The sequence below is a fragment of the Durio zibethinus genome, chromosome 23 (genome assembly GCF_047325235.1).
Source record: "Durio zibethinus cultivar Kanyao isolate XHJ-2024 chromosome 23, ASM4732523v1, whole genome shotgun sequence".
In the NCBI taxonomy this organism is placed as follows: domain Eukaryota; kingdom Viridiplantae; phylum Streptophyta; class Magnoliopsida; order Malvales; family Malvaceae; genus Durio; species Durio zibethinus.
Genome location: NC_143184.1, coordinates 4369138 through 4387863, shown reverse-complemented (window position 1 = coordinate 4387863; position 18726 = coordinate 4369138). Strand labels below are relative to the sequence as shown.

The 18726-nt window shown below is 35.4% G+C and overlaps 2 protein-coding genes and 2 non-coding genes across 10 annotated transcripts; 2 read left to right on the top strand and 2 right to left on the bottom strand.

The window, feature by feature from the left end:
* The first annotated feature begins 356 nt into the window (after positions 1-356).
* Positions 357-8653, top strand: LOC149512124 (homeobox protein LUMINIDEPENDENS-like). Of its 2 annotated transcripts, XM_089752828.1 has the most exons (13): positions 357-761; positions 879-906; positions 1150-1280; positions 1521-1870; positions 1958-2051; positions 2133-2226; positions 2711-2840; positions 2920-2971; positions 3061-3089; positions 3189-3277; positions 3912-4334; positions 6126-6640; positions 7261-8653. In XM_089752828.1, exons 1-13 carry the CDS (start codon positions 588-590, stop codon positions 8197-8199), a joined length of 3048 nt encoding a protein of 1015 aa, XP_089608954.1. In that variant the 5' UTR covers positions 357-587; the 3' UTR covers positions 8200-8653. The 2 variants fall into 2 exon arrangements, with proteins under 2 accessions (XP_089608954.1, XP_089608953.1); XM_089752827.1 differs by lacking the exon at positions 879-906.
* A 372-nt stretch (positions 8654-9025) lies between these two features.
* Positions 9026-16376, top strand: LOC111314152 (metal tolerance protein C1-like). Of its 6 annotated transcripts, none has more exons than XM_089752833.1 (12): positions 9026-9539; positions 9620-9689; positions 9824-9921; positions 10098-10234; positions 10357-10472; positions 11073-11169; positions 11805-11889; positions 12745-12807; positions 13086-13191; positions 13696-13841; positions 14141-14203; positions 15987-16376. In XM_089752833.1, the coding sequence occupies exons 1-12, from the start codon at positions 9192-9194 to the stop codon at positions 15987-15989; spliced, it is 1332 nt and encodes a 443-aa protein (XP_089608959.1). In that variant the 5' UTR covers positions 9026-9191; the 3' UTR covers positions 15990-16376. The 6 variants fall into 6 exon arrangements, with proteins under 6 accessions (XP_089608959.1, XP_022770954.2, XP_089608958.1 ...); XM_022915219.2 differs by having other exon boundaries at positions 14141-14232; XM_089752832.1 differs by lacking the exon at positions 15987-16376 and adding an exon at positions 14715-15040 and having other exon boundaries at positions 14141-14232.
* Positions 16377-17563: 1187 nt separating this feature from the next.
* LOC149512123 (small nucleolar RNA Z155) lies at positions 17564-17640 on the bottom strand. Its single transcript, XR_016332980.1, has one exon. It is a non-coding gene; the product is annotated as a small nucleolar RNA Z155 (small nucleolar RNA).
* Positions 17641-17731: 91 nt separating this feature from the next.
* LOC149512122 (small nucleolar RNA R41) lies at positions 17732-17827 on the bottom strand. Its single transcript, XR_016332979.1, has one exon. It is a non-coding gene; the product is annotated as a small nucleolar RNA R41 (small nucleolar RNA).
* Positions 17828-18726: the final 899 nt, after the last annotated feature.

Genomic DNA, 18726 nt, shown 5'->3' with positions numbered 1-18726 from the left:
ATTAACATCATTGAATTATTATAAAATATTTAATTTAATACATAAATTTTAAAAAAATTTAATATAATATTTAAATTATAAAATTATTAATTAATATAATATTTATTAATAATATTATTAATTTTAAATAATAACACGTAACAAATAAATATTAATATTATATTAATTAATAAATTTATAATTCAAAATATACATTAAAAAGTTTTTAAATTAAGATATATTAGAAATTATCCCAAATATAAAAATGGCCCTAGTCCGACATACGCGCGTCCAGAGTAATTAGAGCGCGTGGTTGATGCCTAGAAAGCGTTAGTTTGGGCCTTGATATCCTACCCGGTCTGTATCCCATATTAGTTGCCGCTGCTGCCGCTGCTGCTGCTCTCTCTCCCCATATCTTTCCGATTCGACTTTCTTCCTCTAATTGCCAAACCCTAACCCTAATCATTCGTTTTCTGTCCAATAAACAACAAAATTTGGCCTTTTTTAATTATTGTTGGTCTCCTAATTACTTATGCACTGAACTCCAATGCGAGGTAGGCATCGATCTGGTGCGTGCAGCTCAGAGTTGTCAATCTGGAGTCTCGGCGATGAACGTTTTGAAGGGGAATTTGGCGGAGCTAGAGATTGGGAGCACCGTGGAATCGCTTCAAAAGTTTATAGACACTCAGAGGGAGCTCTTCCACGGCCAGATCGATCAACTTCAAAAAGTCGTCGTTACACAATGCAAACTCACCGGCGTCAACCCTCTCGCTCAGGAAATGGTTCGTCATTCCGAAATTCAGTTTCTTTCTCTCTTTGCTCAAAGTTGACAAAAAAAAAAAAAAAAGAAACCCTGAACTCTAAGAATTAAAAGTTTTATTATATTTACCGTTTTGCAGGCAGCTGGTGCTTTGTCAATAAAAATTGGTGAGTGTCTGCTAAAATTGCTTTTTGGGGTCACTTAAGATGCCGTTAGGAGCTAAATTAGTATTTCTTAATGGAAGTATGGCTATAATTATGTAATTATTTTGAGATTGTTGCCACCAAGTGTTTTCTTTCGTGTTTACTGATGTGCTAACTATTTCCTAATGTAGAATGGGAGATATTTTATGAATCAGAATGGTGGTTTATTAAATTACTGTCTAACTTAATATCAAATATGTTTTTCAGGAAAACGACCTAGAGATTTGCTAAATCCTAAGGCCGTAACGTATATGCAAGCTGTTTTTTCCATTAAAGATGCAATTAGTAAGAAAGAATCCCGTGAGATTAGTGCTCTATTAGGTGTTAAAGTCACACAGGTATTTATTTAATGATTTATTTCTTTTTTTATTTTGACACTAAATTGTGTCCATTTCCTTGGGTCAATGATTTATAAGATATTAAGAAATGGGTCTGCAGTTATGTTAATGGATCATCTTTTAGAACTATTTTAAATTCAATTATCTTCTTTAACTTCTTATTGTCTATCAACATAACATTGTTTCCAATCATACTGTCTCCCAGAAAGTGATTTAGATTCATTCCCTGTTAATTTGCAGGTGCGTGATTTTTTTGCTAGCCAACGCACTAGAGTGAGAAAGCAAGTTCGGCTGTCAAAGGAGAAAGGTCTAAGATCTAATGCATGTAAAGAAACAGAAGGGGTGGTTCCAACTGGGTCTGATGCCATGATACCTGTTGAGCCAGTTCCCTTAAATTCTGTTGGCCCTGTTAATGCCAAAGAAGCCCCATCGTGCTCAGCACAGGATGATGCTCTTTCTGGTATAGACGAGCTGGATAAACATTTTGTTGAAAATATATTCAGTAAGATGCGGAAAGAAGAAACTTTTTCTGGGCAAGTGAAACTGATGGAGTGGATCTTGCAGATACAAAATCCTTCAGTACTATATTGGTACTCTTTGAGGAAACTTAATACACTTAAAAATAGGCATACTGCTTTTTGTTTTATTTGATTCAGTATTGTCTTTTTATCTTGCAGGTTTTTAAATAAAGGTGGTGTGATGATTTTAGCAACGTGGTTGAGTCAAGCAGCTGTTGAAGAACAAACAACTGTTCTCTTTATTATCCTCAAGGTTTAAATAGGTTCTATTCAGATGATTTATGGTCCTGTACTTCTAACTTTACCAAGATTATAGTTATTATCTGGAATGTAGGTTCTTTGTCATTTACCTTTACAAAAAGCTCTCCCTGAACATATGTCAGCCATATTGCAAAGTGTTAACAAGCTGCGTTTGTACAGATTTTCAGGTATGCATTTGTTGGTTTGAATTTAATTCTTCTTGTGCCTTTTCTTATCTCCATATTTCATTCTTGTGCTTGGCTCAGTTTGGTTGGATCATTATCTCAGATTTCTAATCAATGTGTCAGATGCAATAATGATTTATGGCCCTATTGAAAGTGTTCTTATTTCTATATGATTGTGTTAATTTTTCTGGTATAATATAAATGCTTTGTTTTTGGAGTCTATTTTAATGGTTGCTTTTGGTTTCTGACTATATCCTCTGTAATGTCAGAGAGGAAATGGAAATCATTATGGCAAATTAGAGTGGATATACTGTTTCTTATTGGTCATTAACTGATATGTAGTGGCTATGAAAATGCTCTGCTCTAACATGTGATAAAAATCACTTGTAAATACCCATCATTTATGATGAAAATAATTTTTGTGCTTAGGTGTATTATATGTATGCTTTGTGGTGCTTGAATCTCATTTATCTGATTTGAAGATCAGACATATCAAACAGGTCAAGGCTTTTAATATCACGGTGGAGCAAAATGTTAGCAAGAAGCCAAGCTGCAAAGAAACCAAATGGTTTGAGATCCTCCGCTGCAGCACAGAATGAGATGTTACTGAAGCAGAGGCAAGTTTACATCTTTGCCTCCTATATTTGCTTGATTTTCTCTCAATTGATTTCTTATTATTGTTCTTTGGCTCTGCAGTATCAGTGAAATTATGGGTGATGATTCATGGCAATCAAATGTTGACAATTCTGTAAGAATACTACACACAAAAATCAAATAAAATTATGTTAAAATGGCTCTCTGTTTAGTGTTTTCTAATTAATGTTAATGGTCTTCCAGGAAGGGGTTCTTGCTACCTCTAATCTCAGGTGTGGATATTTATATTTGTTAACTGATGTTTATATCCCTGGTTGGCATTCTTAGTATTTTGTAATTGTGGAGATAATAAGTATAGGTGAATTGTTCAGGAAATTGGAGTCTTCACAAGTTCTGAAACTGCTGCCGGCATCCACTGATGATTCCACGAAGAAGAACATCCTTGGTGTATCTGGTTCCCGTATCCTTGTCATTGTTTGGTTGTGTTTATCAACCTCCCTGTTTCCTCTCTCTTCGCTCTTCGTTATTTATTTTTTGAGCAGGTTAGGGTGATTTATTTATTTCTTTTACCTTGTAAACCATCCAAATAAAAAAAGGAAAACCATTTGTTAAGGAACAAGGTATCTTATCAGTTTTAACTCTTAATGTATACTTTGTAGTACCTTTTGGTCATTTCTTTATTATACCTATCAAGTATTTTATCATATGAAGTCATGCACATTAGACATGTTCATTGCTATTCATATAAGTTAAAAGATGTATGCTCGGCATCTTTTTTTTTTTTCACCAGTTAGAGTTTGGATTTCTTGTTTGTATGGGAGATTGATTGTATCTTATCCTGACTTAGGGTTTGGACCTTTTTTTTTGGGGGGGGGGGGAGGGGGAGGGTTTGAATATGGGAATTATTAATTTTATTGATTTCTTTCCTGCTTGCTAGTCATGATCCATTTGCTTGAACTTCTTGCCTATCTATTCTTCTGATTTACCATTCTCTATCTTAATCGCTTTATAACATGCAAGATGATATATGTGCAATTGTATAGTTCCTTTTAATAGTTCCATTCAAGAGTAGCACAGTGCCTTAGCTAGTCCAGATAGCAGAGAACGCAGGAAGGTTCAGTTAGTGGAACAGCCAGGGCAAAAATTGGCTGGCAAAAGCTCGCAGACTAGAACAGTACCTATTAGTCAAAGTCGCCCTATGTCTGCTGATGATATCCAAAAAGCAAAAATGCGTGCTTTATATATGCAGAGTAAACATGGGAAAACTGGCTCGTCTAATGGAATGAATGAAGCAAAGAGTGAAGGTTTCAACAAACCTTCAACTTATCAGGCTAACTTATCCCCACCAGTTTCTAATGTGCCCTCTTGGCCTGCTGAAGAACAAAAGAAACCTGTAATTCCCCCCAAAACTTCTAACAGGCTGGAAAATTCTCTTGATCCAAAACAGACTATGGATTCAAAGGAGTCCCCATGGGAGAAATGCCAGAAGGTCAAAATCCCATGGCACACACCACCAGGTAAATTTGCTATTAGTGTTTTTTTTCATCGGTACCTTCTGCATTCTGTTAACACCCTGAATTTTAGATGGTAGTGAGTGCTCCTTAAGTAACTTCTACAATTATCATCGATGAAGACTCAATTGTATCTTTGCAACCATGGACTCCTACTTCCTTTCATCCTCATCCCATCGCCCACAATCTTTTTCCTTTTCTACCTTTTTTTTTCCCCCAATAGGAATAGTTAACAGCCTGCAAATTTTAGTTTTGCATCACCCCTTTCCAAAAATATTGAAAATAAAAAAGTTGTTACAAATATTTCTCTTGATATGTGATGATATTTATAATAATTGTATATAATAATTGTACTGTTGGAAATATCCTCGTGTTAAAAATATTAGGATTAACGTTGACAGAATGTATTTGATTTTTGGTCTATTGCAAAAGTTTGTTCTACACTTGATTTTTTTTTTATGTGTGCACCAAAATGGGGAATGTGCTTGCAATAGCTTAGTAAAGTGCCTAGCGGCCCATAACCATAAAAATAAAGGTGCTGGTGAATTGTACATCCAAAAAGTTTAGCGGAGAAAATGAAAACCATTAGTTTAAAAATTTGGTGACAACTAGTCTTGGTAGACAAAAATTCTTATTCGGATAATGAAGTTTTTGCTAACATTAGTGGTTAGTCCGAATATCATAATCTCTAGTAGAAGGTTTTAATTATCAGACAATGGAGGACAGTATTGTTTCAGTAGGATCAGGCTGGCTGTTTGAATCAGTGTGCCTTGATACGGGGCAGATACTGCCTAGACGCTGTAGTTACACCAATAAAGGTTCAATCATTTAATATAATTCTTAAAAAGAATTTCTCAATTGAGTTTGATTGAAGCCTTATGAAGCTTCAACCTTGAATGACCACTTGACCAGTGATTCCAAGGTGTAATTATCACACTGATGGCAATAAGGGTTTTTCTTTTATTTTTTCAATTTGAGATCTGGATGCTAAGAAATTGAAATTGAAATTTCTCTGGATCAAAGTGTTTTGAGAGCACATTTGGATTAAAATTTGGTCAAAGTAAATTTTGTCATGATTTTGGAACCAAATTTTTGGAGTGTTCTGAAGTGGTATTATTTACATTAGCAAAATTGACCAATGAGGCTTGATGATATCACAGATTTATGAAGCCACAAAACAACGGTTGTGGATTTTTCTTATAATGAGCTTAAAGCCTTTCCAAATTGCATTGACGTGCTTTGCTTTTTGCCAGTAAATTCTTGTTGAAATAATAATAATTAAACACAGTTCTCTCCAATCTGCCTGAAATGTTTTCTTTATTTTTAAGCCGGACTCAGTAACAGAACCAGCTCCTTTTTTCGTTTTTGATCCAGCTTAATGACTGTTGAACTAAGGCCAATTTTCAGTTATAATGGAATTGTCAGATAAGTTGAGGTTGGCAGGGATTTTTTGTTGAACTTTTGACTTTTACTTAGTTGCTGATTTTCACTGAGTGCAGTACCTTTCAAGGACATGTCTTCTTCATCTCATCATTTTTTATGATTTTTTTCTCCCCCTAGCCACCGTTCCAACCACGATAATATAGCAACCTTCTTCAGTGGTAGGCAAGGCAGTCTGTGACTATAAGGCAAGCAATCAAATCGTATAGCTAAAACTTTCTAACTATTTTGATCTTCCTTCTATTACTCTCTCTAAGCATTTTAGGTAGATATTCTTTTTTTTTTAAATTTAATCATTTCACTTATTTTAATTTATCTGCGGGTTTTAGACTGTTTAAGTCATTTTCTTTTATGCAGAAGTAAAACTCAACGACCTTTGGAGAGTTGGTGCTGGTGAGAGTAGCAAAGAGGTTGATGTGCAGAAAAACAGAAATTGTAGAGAGAGGGAAACTTTCTATTACTCAAACCAGGAGATAACATCTAACCCCAAGGAACCATGGGACAGAGAAATGGACTATGATGACACACTGATCCCAGAAATCCCAACTGAACAACCACCTGAAACTGACCGTATAGAAACACAGGTTGCGCTGGGTGAACATGTAAATAGTACAGATACTTTGGTACCTTCCTCCCAAATTGGTGGTGGCGTTGCAGCTGAACCAGATCTTGAGTTGTTAGCTGTACTTCTGAAAAACCCGGCTTTGGTTTTTGCCTTGACTTCTGGCCAAGCTGGTAACCTGACAAGTGAAGAAACAGTGAAGCTGTTAGACATGATTAAGGCTGGTAATTCAAACGATACTGGTAAAAAACTGGAAGAGAAGGTTGAAGTGTCTCTTCCATCCCCAACGCCATCGAGCAATCCTGGAACGGTGCGTGATATAGGCTTCTACCAAGAATTTATTTTCAGTTTCTCAGGGGTGGGCGGTGCCATCTGTTATCTCCTCGTTGCTGTCCCTTGATCCATATTGCACACATAATTAAAAAGAAAAACTACATATAGGAATCCGCATTCACTGAAAAGAATTAAAATAAACCGGGTAGAAATAAGGTTAAAAGTGAGGCCTGCAATAGAAAAATTGCAACCAATTTGATGTTTAGATGGGAGCATGCCCACATGGGAGAGAGCAATGGTTCAAGTCAACTATCGATGGCTATCTTCATCAGTTAACCAGAAGGGAAAACGTGGCAAAGGATAGAACAGGTTTATTAGGCCATGTGGGTTCATTTTTACAAGACCCTTTCACTGCCTGCATGTATAAAACTGTTGACCGTGGCTTAAGCAACGATATATGTGGACCCTCATCATCATTGCTATGTTTTTAAAATTATAGAGTATAGTATTGTTGTACTTTTTAAAGTATGATAATGACGGCTATCGCTATTATGAACTAACTTTGGTAGCTTGTTTAAGTATAAAAAATGTCTGATTTAGACTGATTATCGCTGTCATTTCATTTTATCTTGATTGTATTTTTTGTTTAATGTGCAGAGTGAATGGAGACCGGAGACAGTCAGGAACCCTTTTTCACAGCAAAGTCCAAAGAGAAACAGAGTTGTTCAGGCTTCTCTTGGAGTTGGCACGGCCACTCCTGTTGCGGAAAGGCTTCCTGCTACCAGCATGGCGGCGCTACAACAAGAAGCAAATGGCCCTTCATTAGCTCAACAGATTGCAGCAGCCATGGCACAGTTGTTGCCTCAATCAAATGCCATCATTCCTGAAAAGCAATCTCCTAATGTTGCTTTTTCACACCGTGGTCTCCCGTCTAATTATCCTGCTATACAACCACCAGCTTCCGACGTAGCCTCAACCATGCAAAATCCACCCCCTGTTAACTCTTTAACAAATTTATTAGCTGCAGCTGGTCCTTCATTGCGGGTTGAAACCATGAGTAATGTGAAGCGTGCAACAATCTCCATAACACCAAATGTACCAGAAAAAATGCACTCTTCATTTTCTCTGTCTCCCTTGATGCCAACACTGTCACGGCCGCAACCACAGCTACGGCCACAACCACCCCATGTATATGATCCTCCTCTGCAAACTCATTTATATTCATCTAGACCCCCAGTGGATAACATAGGTCCGATGTCTGATCCTTGGAGAGCCAGGCAGAGTTTGGCTTCTAATCCTCATTCTCAGGCTAATCAAAACAATTATAATGCATCGTTTGGAGGATTTGTGCAGCCTCAGTTGCGATCAGGTCCTCCACTAGAAGGGAATGAGTATGTGGGCAATGAATGTTTTGAGTCATGGAGTCCAGAGAATAGTCCAAATAGGTCTTCGGAGTATGTGCCAGGAAGGAACTACCTGGAAGCCAGAATGAATTCCGGGTGGAGTTATAGACCTGACAGGTCATGGCTAGGGAATTCTCCTGGGTACAGGGACCAGAACAGACAGGGAAATAGAAGATGGCGTGACAGAAGATGACGAGACTTGCCGGCAATTTTTGCCTTGGGTTGGGGATGCCGGCCTGTACACAGTGAGTTTTCTATAGTAATAAAATTCTTTGGTGGGTAAAGGTGGAAAATGGAAGGCAATACCGGAACGTTATGTTCACTGGACACTACAAATACTAATTGCGGCTTTCTGGATTTTCCAGGCTTTGTGCTTGGTATTCAATTTGACAAGCACATTCAAAGAAAGGAATACAAACTTGTGAGGAGTTGCCCTTTGTGTTTCTCTATCTCATACCCCATGGACTAACAGTTTAACGGTGGATTGGACTGGGCCAATTTGGACTCAAAATCTTAAATTACGGTTTATCTAGAGCAAAAAGTCGTTTAATCGCAATAGTAAATGGACCCTTCCTTTTGATTGTGAATGGACTTGTTTTGGGCCTTGCTGGATGACTTGAGAACAATCACCTGTACTAGATTCTATACTTTAAAAATATTTATGGCACCCGATTTTATAAAAAAAAAAAGGAGAAAATCTGCACTATTTCTAGAATAAAATAGCATTTTAATTTGAATGGCATGCTATTATTCTGCTAAAGTAAAAGAAAAAAAAAAGGGGAGAAAAAATAAACATGGTGAAAAAGAAAAACTGAAACTAGGCTATAAATTATGAAACCGAAACTCGGCTATTAATTATGAATGTGAACCAAGACTAGCTAGCCCAAAAATAAACCCACAGAAAATCTCGTTCTGGCCCGTGTTGCCATTTTAGCCCATAAGTAACACGAAGGTTGCGTGCACCGAACGCTGGCAAACAAGGTGAATATAGATTTGAATGGGTTTTATCATAACCTTCTAAGCAGCAGATTTCGACTGTGTTGCCTTGTTCTGACGAAGTTCCGGTCCTTGGATACTGTCGCAACTTGTTCTGTTAGAGTAGCTACCCAAACTCAAACACCAGCCAGGTTGCATGATTCAATTTTTTATTTATCACAATTTCTGAGCAAGAGCTCTGAAACAAGAATGGGATTCAGGTTCCAATTTCTAAATCCCATGTGCCGATCCTACCTCTCAAGACGGTCTTCACCCAAAAATCTCTGCCCCGATCCCATTATGATCCAGTCTCTCAATCCCCATTTCCAAGTTTACCATCGCCCGGTCTTCTCTGATAACCCCAATTACAACATCCCAAGACGGTGGCATTTGGGTCATTCTCATGATCACCACCATAACGTAACAAAGGAAGGAGAAAAAATATTCCAGTTGGGTCTGGGAGCGGATATCGGTTTAGCTACTGCTAAAGCTTTGACTGGGTATTTATCCGGAAGCACCGCTATCATTGCTGACGCCGCCCATTCAATTTCTGACGTGGTAAAAACATAGTCTTGTAAGACTTTATTAGTTAAAACTTGGAAGTCAAGCAATTAATTTTCCTCCATTTTTGTTTGTAGGTTCTTAGTGGGGTTGCTTTATGGACGTTTAAAGCTGCAAAGGCTCCCAAAGACGAAGAACACCCATATGGTTACTTATGATTGTACCTACACTCTACTCCATTGTCTTAATTTTGCTCGTATTATTGAATGTTAATTATGCTTTTAAGAGTTTTTTTAATAATAATTTATTTGGTTTCCTAAATTTCCTTGTTTTATGGTTAGGACATGGTAAGTTTGAGACCATTGGGGCCTTGGGAATTTCCTGTATGCTTTTGGCAACTGCTGGTGGTATTGCTTGGCATGCTTTAGAAATCCTAATTGTATGACCACTTTTGTCTTTCTTCCTATTTCTTCTGATTTAAAGAGAATAAGAGTAAAATAAATTTCAATATAAAAAAATGTCCTAAAAATCGAGATATACATGACTGAGAAAAATGGTTATATTTGAATGAAACTGGTTTGGACCTTACAATAAGTCAACCTTCTTTGTGTACAGGGGTTGTGGTCCACTGCTCCTGCAGTAGTTAATAATCATTCATTGGCTTACGGGCAGAGCCATCATCTTGGAATTGATATGCATCACCCTATACTAGCGTTGAATGTGACCATTGTAGCAATATGTGTTAAAGAAGGGTATTGAGCTTCTTTTTTGCCTGTTCTACTCTCATTTCTTTCTCGATAATATCTCTGCTTTTTTTCTTTGTTTCATGTGTGATTGCTTCTCCAAATATTAATATCTATATGTTGACATGTAGGCTTTACTGGATAACAAAAAGAGGTGCGGAAAGGCAAGGCAGTGGACTGATGAAAGCAAATGCATGGCATCACCGTGCAGATGCAATTTCATCTGTAGTTGCACTTATTGGGGTTGGTAAGACTTCTCTTTGGTGGTTTTCTATTTTATCCTGTGTGATTTTGGGTAATGCCTAGCTGAGTTAGTTATGAGCTGGTAAGCAATGCAAAATGGATATCATTGCTTTTGGTTTGAGGATTGCTAATTAATGTTAGTGGCTTTAGCATCTGGCTTGTTCTTTGCCCTTACATTGTTAGCTTAGAATTTGTCTAATTGGCTCTCTTCTAAATGAATTCGCACATTCAAGTTATGCTAACTAGGAATATATTTTTTTTCTTGATTAAAACATTTTCTAATTTCTTCATCATACAATTGTATCTATAAATTACTGCAATTTTAATGGCATCCTTTATGCCCCTTTTTCTTTGAAAATCTCTCTCTCACTCTCATTCTATCTTGTTGGGGGTGGTTGGTAGTTGTACTTCATGCAAGTGAAATTAAAACTTCACTGTGCTTGATTGTTTGAAGTCTGAATTATAAATTACATACTAATCTGGTTTCCACCTTCCTTCCCTGTCCCTACCCTGTACAATGTTTAAATCTTTTCTGCGGATTTCCTTAAATTGAATTTTATTTAAGTGAACAATCAATGACCTCATGCCTTGTCCAATGATCCAGGAGGCACTATTCTTGGAGTAAAGTTTTTAGATCCTCTTGCTGGACTGGTTGTCTCAGGAATGATTCTAAAAGCTGGACTGGAAACTGGATATCAGAGGTGCATTGCTTGTTGTCATTTATATATGCTCCCTTTCTCTTATTGTATGCTTTATCTTGGTGTCATTTTAGATTTGTAATTTTTCAAAGTGATTGTAGCTGTTCGGCAATTCAAAAGGTCAAAATTCAAATTGCATCAATGAGTATGGAAATAGTCAAACATACCTGATGTTTAAGGTCTAAAATTTCAATGTTATCAATCGGTATGAAAATAGGCAAACATAATGTTATGCTTTAGGTCTAAAATTTTTGCATTTATTCTTTTACTTTCTCAATGCCAGTATTTGGGTTGCAGGTTCAAGTTATCATGCTCATGTCTTCTTGATTGGTGGATTTGTAGGTCACGTGTTTTATTGGTGTTTCTTCAAGGCTTAATTTAGTTATGATCTTGTATTTTTGTATTACAAGAGTCTGATGATGTTAATAAAGTTGTGACAATTGGTTGGCTCATAAGATCATGTTTGTAGCCCTATGACAAGTCTTGTTTCGTTGGAAGTTTGTCAGTAATATCTACCAAATATTTAAGAATAGTTTGTTGTTTGATATGACCCGGCTATAGCCTATAGATAGGTTGTTGCTTATATAAAAAAAAAAAAAAATCCATAGTTGACATGTTTTTTTTGGCCAACTTTGTAGTGTTCTTGAACTTGTCGATGCTGCAATCCCTGCGGAACAGTTGGAGCCCATAAATCAAACAATTCTGCTAGTTGAAGGTGTCAAGGTAACTACTAAAATTTGTTTGCTTCTTTGTTTATGAAGACCAGTTAAAGCACTAAACCTAAAATAAGTTTCTCAATAATAGAGATCATCAATCTTGATGCATGTGTCACGGACCTAAGGGGGAGTCCTGAATCCCACATCGAACATAATAGGAAGGTCCCTGGGGTATAAAAGGGTTCACACCATCTCCGCCTTGTGAGGCGCCTTTTGTAGGACAAAACCGTGAGGCCAAGGGGGCCAGAGCGGACAATACCTCACAAGGGTGTGAACCGTGGCGAGAAGGCTGATCTGGGACGCCGAAAGGGTGAATGCCCGGGTCCCGGAGCCGCGCGGGTTCGGAGCTTGAGTCTCGACCCGTGACAAGTGGTATCAGAGCCAGCCCTAAACCGTCCGATCCACGCCGAGCACCTCGAGGGAGGTAGGCAGGGTGGCCGGCCTCCGTGACGAGGGCGTCACGAGGTTGGGTGCGGGAGAATGTCACGGACCTAAGGGGGAGTCCTGAATCCCACATCGAACATAATAGGAAGGTCCCTGGGGTATAAAAGGGTTCACACCATCTCCGCCTTGTGAGGCGCCTTTTGTAGGACAAAACCGTGAGGCCAAGGGGGCCAGAGCGGACAATACCTCACAAGGGTGTGAACCGTGGCGAGAAGGCTGATCTGGGACGCCGAAAGGGGGAATGCCCGGGTCCCGGAGCCGCGCGGGTTCGGAGCTTGAGTCTCGACCCGTGACACATGCACCTGGTATTTGATATTGTGATCTGTTGGCTTGTTACTACTGGTGAAATATACAATTAAGTTATGCCTTTTCCTTTCTTGGCAGTCTCCCTAAGTACTCTTTTAACAAATGTCTGTAGGGATGCCATCGTTTAAGAGCAAGGAGAGCTGGTTCTAATCTATACCTTGATGTACATATCGTGGTGAGTTTTTGGTACATTTTCTAGTGCCAGTGAAAATCGCAAGGAGAATATGATTAGAAAGTATAAAAAATTACCTCACTTTTGTTAAGCTTGCTGAGGATATGATGTTTAATAGAGCAGAATGAAACAATGTGATTCATATAGCTAACCGTAAATAGTCGGATAGCGTTTGTTGCTACTAGTACTTTATATTGTTGGTGTTTTTGCTTGACTGTTAAACTGCCTATTTGAGATTTCCTGATGCCCTTTGTGATTTTCCCCTTATTTTTGACATGTAGGTCAATCCCTTTTCTAGTGTTAGTGCTGCACATGGCATTGGTGAAAACATTCGTCATCAAATTCATGAGTCCCACCCTGAAGTGACTGAAGTTTTCATACACATAGGTACATTACTTGGTTACTTCATCACTGAATTGGTTGCAACAAATTTGTTAAGATGAGAGCTGTAATTTCACTATTTTGTGTTGAAAGATGACCATCTTTAAAAGAAAACTGATTGTTAAGGGAAAGAAGAAAAGAACTTTCCCTCTAGGTAATTACATCATTTGTCTTTTGTTGATAATTTCTTCTGACTTCCATGGACCATTTATTCTATTTTCAGCTTGATAATTTAACCTGTGGTATGGAGAAACAATTGATCTTGGAGCAAGTGATTTTTGGCCAGTGTAAATACTGAGCTAAGATGTACTTTAATGGCGATTAGCATTTAATTTAACTTTTTTTTTTTGCCCTTTATAATATTGTGGTTTTAGGCATAGATATCTGATACCATGCTGAAGAGATTACTGGTTATTGGATTGTAAAATTGATGCAAGAACTGTCTTTGCATCACCAGTTGTCGGCGTCTTTGTTCTGATCAACTTTCTTTTTACCTTTTGGAACGTGTAGATCCTGCATATATAGAGTTCTCCCCCGACGTAATGGACCAGAAAGAAAGTTTGAAGAGAATCGAGGAACGGAATAATAATATTTCTGCCAGGGAGGAAAATGTTGAAGCAATTGTTTCTTGCATATTTTCATCAAAGTTTCCAGAGGTACCTCTTCTCATTTTGTTGAGTGTTTTAAGTGTAGGCTCAATTATAAATAAACTATGCTGTGGATAAAGGTGTTAAGCACTGAAGTCGGAGTAGCAAGTTGAAATATGGTTTGGTAAAAAAAGCTCCAGATCTAAACTTTAACCATTGTTGGAAGGGAAATCATGAATTTTGTTTTCATCTTGTTATTTTTGCCTGTTATTCAAGCCAACACCACACTATTGCTTGGGGCAGAACTTGCTACTTTATTCTTAAAACATTTTTAATACATTTTTTTGTTGAATACATGAATTTTGCAGAAATTTATGGTTGAACGCATAACTCATCACATGTTACAAGGGAAGATATTACTGGAAGTTGAGGTTAGCATGCCCCCGGATATCAGGATTCGGTACAAGCTCTCTTTCATTTTTCCTTTGGCGGTTTGTTCAATATATATGTGGATTAATTTTAAAAATATACCCTATGGTAAAGGCTGAAATGAAAATATCCCCTAAATTTAATACGTGATACTTAACTAATTTATGATTTGTTATATTGTTTTTTTACCAAAATCTGTTATTTTTTCGGTTTCTTTTTAATTTTTTAATTTCTTTTTCTTTTTTTTTCATCTAAATTTATATTCTCTCTCTAAAAATTTATTTTTGCTCCCTAAAATCAAATTAATTCTCTCTCTAAATTCAAATCATATGACGAGAGGCAAAGTGGAAGACATTGGCTGAACATGAGGTAAAAATCAACTTTGATGGTGCTTTAAATACAGAGAGGAACGTAGGAGGAACTGTTAGGGGAGGGTCTTAGGAGCAGTGTCCATACTTGTACCAGGAATTAGGGATGCAATAATAATAGAGGGAATTGCTATCTCAAAAGCAGGTGAGTTTGCTTTTGCCACGGGATGGACAAACATTGTGCTGGAGGAAGACGCGCAAGGAATCATTGCCCAGATCACTGACCAACAAGAACATAATTTGTCTTTAATTGGAAACCAAATAATGGATGTCCAATATAGTCTAACCAAGTTTCAGAACTGGAAGGCAATGTCTGTTCAGAGAGAAGCGAATGAGGTGATGCACAAGTTGGTTAAAATGGCAGTGAAAAATGTGGAGACTTGACAGTGGCTTAATGTTTGCCCAGTGGAACTAATAGGCATTGTAACCCAAGAGGCTGTTTATAGAATTAATGGAATGACTTGCTTTATATAAAAAAAAAAAAAATGTGAATCTCATAATAGGCGATTGAATTTAAACCTCGATCTAGTTGATTTATACAACAATATTTAAAAAAGTAACAATCAAATAATATTTAACATGTTTGGTTTTGTTTGATTTCAGAGAGAGAATTAGTTTGATTTGAGAGAGAAAGAATGAATTTAGATGAAGAAAAAAAAGAAAATTTAAAAAAAAAAACAAAAAAGTAATAGATTTGAGTAAAAAAATAATGTAATAAATCATAAAATAGTTAAATGTTATATTTTAAATTTTAGGGGTATTCTTTTTTTTGGCTTTAATCATATGGTGTATTTATAAAGTTTATCATATATATAGGGATATGAATCTTATTCGTATCTAATGAGAAATTTGACTTTTTATCTGAATGGGGATAAGAATGTGTATTATATTGTATTTACAAAGATGGGTATGAGTATGTGTATGATTTTAAATTTTTATTAGATACAAGGATAATATAATATCCACCTCGTATTTGTACTTTATATATATTTTATATATATTTAGTAAATAGATTTTTTAGTAAATATAAATTATTTTATTAGATTAATTAAAATTAATATATTTTTATTGAAAAATATATTAATATGTATTTATAAAAAAATCAAAATATACAAGATAAAAAAAATTTTAAAAATAAATTTTTATTTTTATTTTTTTTAATCGCTGAAGGGTACGGTGAGTACTCATATTCATTAAATATTTACGGAGATAAGAATGTGAATAAATTTAAAATATTTATTGAATGTAAATATGATGATAAGTATAATATAAAAATATAAAAATGAGGATGCAGAATGCTTTACCTTACCTGTCGACATTCCTATTAATATTGACTTGAGGATGCGAAATACTTTACTTTACCCACTGATATCCTTATATATATCGAATACCAATTTCTTTTCTTTCCTCATTACAGTGATGCTATGGAAGCGGGGAAGGAGGCAGAGAAGGAGATACTGAATGCAGCTTCAAACATTGTTCATGTCAATGTTCAGCTAAGATTGGGAAGTCCAATTCCGCAGTTCAAGTATACATAGCAAAGTTTCAATTGTTCAAAAAACCAGGACTCTCTTCCTGTGGTGTTTTCGGTACCAATCGTAATTATACACATTGTTTTCCATACATCTTTAGCAGGGAAATTAATAAGTAATATTTGATTTACTAAAAAGCGCTTATGTAACCCCTGCATAAACCTCTTATTGTAAGTAGTACGCATAAACCTCTTATTGTATCAAGTAATCCAGATGTTTTTATCTCAATAAGATGACTTACATAAAGCTTGAAAAAAGTGGCTGTTTAAACTCAATTGAGTCAACTTTCAACTGATTATTATTATATACTTTTTTTAAAAAAATTAAAATCCAAGTTTTACATTTGAATTTTGTTCTCAAGTTCCTCTATCCCCAACCTTAAAAAGCTGGTTTGCTATCTATTTATTTTATCTTTTTCTTTTTTTTGTTAGTAATTTAAAGTTTCTCATGTTTCTCATTCATTCTATTTTTTTTCATTTTACAAGCGTGTTCTAGTAGAATTTTATTCTCTTGTCACAAAGTCTTGTCTCGTATATATATTTATGTATGAAATATGTACAAATCAACATTTTTGAAAAAGGAATACCTATTTGAATGATTACTCATATTGAAATTTACAAAATCTTCCTTTGAAATATCTAAGAAATTCTCCTTTTAATTTAATATTTTTTCATTGTTTTTGTTTTCATTTTTAATTGACATAAACCCAAATCATCCAGTATTATAAGATAATCCATCAATAATGATCGAGATAACTCGGTAGAACAAAGGATTGAAAACCCTCGTATCATCAGTTCATATATGATTTTCGACATATGACTAATTTGTATGAATATTTATTTTACAAATTAATTGATATAAATTAACATAATACATACTTATCTAACTAGTTATCTTAAAGTAAATCCTTTATTTATTTATTTTTTCTATTTTTTTGATAAGCAAAGAATCTATTATAATTAAATGTAATAAAAATAATAAATAATGCAGTAAAAAAACTTTCATTATCGTTCTTTTTTTTTTTATTCTCTTTACATTAAAAAAGAATGTTAATATTTCATACACCAAAAATATGGTGTAGAAGAGTTCAAAGATAGAAATAACAAACTCAACACAGCTACAGTACGAATAAAATCCAATTCCTTATTATTTATTTATTTATTTTTGTGTTCTCTTTCATATTCCATTTCTTCATTCTTTTTTATGCGACTATCTAAAGTTCATCTAAGTGATGTACGCGATATAAAATCTTTGTTATTCTTCCTATCGTTTCTACTCGTCCGAAATGAAACAAAAAATTATCTTAAAAGATGTATTGTCTTTTATTAAAAAAAATGGATTAAATAATATTAAAAAAAGAAAAACCTTGAAAATGAAAGTAAATATTATCAAAACAGTGAGAGAAAAAAGAAGCAAAACAAATTTGACACGAAAATAAAGAGAAAAAGGGAGATAGAGAGCCAAGTGATCAGATAATTGTAGTCTGATTTTTTTTAGTCGACATTATATTTTTCAGAAAAGGATATCATCATCTCAATGGCTCTAAATCAGACTCTAACAAAATTAACCTATCAATTTTTCTTTCTCATCAAAAACTAAAGTTTGGAGTTGAGAGGGAAGAAAATGAGAGAAGAAGGCTCAGAAGGATCCATTGGTGATTTTCTAATCACAAAATGGGCGAAAAACCCTTCATAAAATAGGTAGTTTTCAACATCACCGCCTCCCCTTTTTTATCATTGAAAATTAAAAAAAAAAAAAATCAAAGCTTCAAAAGTTTATCAACGCCGAACCTGATGTGCCTATGGGAGGAAGAGTAAAGATTAGGAAATTGAGATAAAAAAGATGATTGAATTATATAAAAAAGCGAATCCGAAGATTTGGCTTCGGCTGCGAAGTTGGCTTTCGCTATCGCGTATAAATAGAAAATCTAAATTAGGGTTAGGGTTTTTAACCCGTTGGTGAGAGAGGATAGAAGGGGCAAGCCTTATTACGAGCCTAACCCTGCGTTCACCAGAATGGGCAGATAGCTGATTTGGGCTTTGAAGGACTCCTGAAATTCTGGGCTCCGGCTTCATCCTAGTCTAAGCCCACTTGTTTTTCACTTCTCATTTGACCAGAGTTTATTTCATTCGCATAGTTGCTTTTGGTACTTACGGTTTTATTCACGTTGTACAATCTAATAAATATAATTTTTTGTATTTTATCATTTTTTTTATAAAATTCAATCATTTAACAAGATTATCTCTAATTTTATGATAGAAACTTAACTATAGAGAATGAATATTTTTAACATATTCTAGGAGGAGAAAGGGATTAAGAATTTTTAATTTAATAATTAAGTTATTCATTGGTAAAATAATAAAATTTTAATTTTCGTCATCAATAGTCAAATTTTAATAGTCTCATTATTAATGGTCAAACAATAAGTACTCATTTGAAGATAAGAGAGTGAGGTATCATAAGATTCCTAGTCAGATGTAGCATGTAATATTGGATTCAATTAATTTCACCAAAAATTGACTTCAAAAATAGAAAATAAACAATAGCATTGTGAGTCCATCTAGTGGGACAAAGTTGGGAAATGATAGTCTTTAATTGGGGTGGGGAGGGTAAAAGCGGATGTTA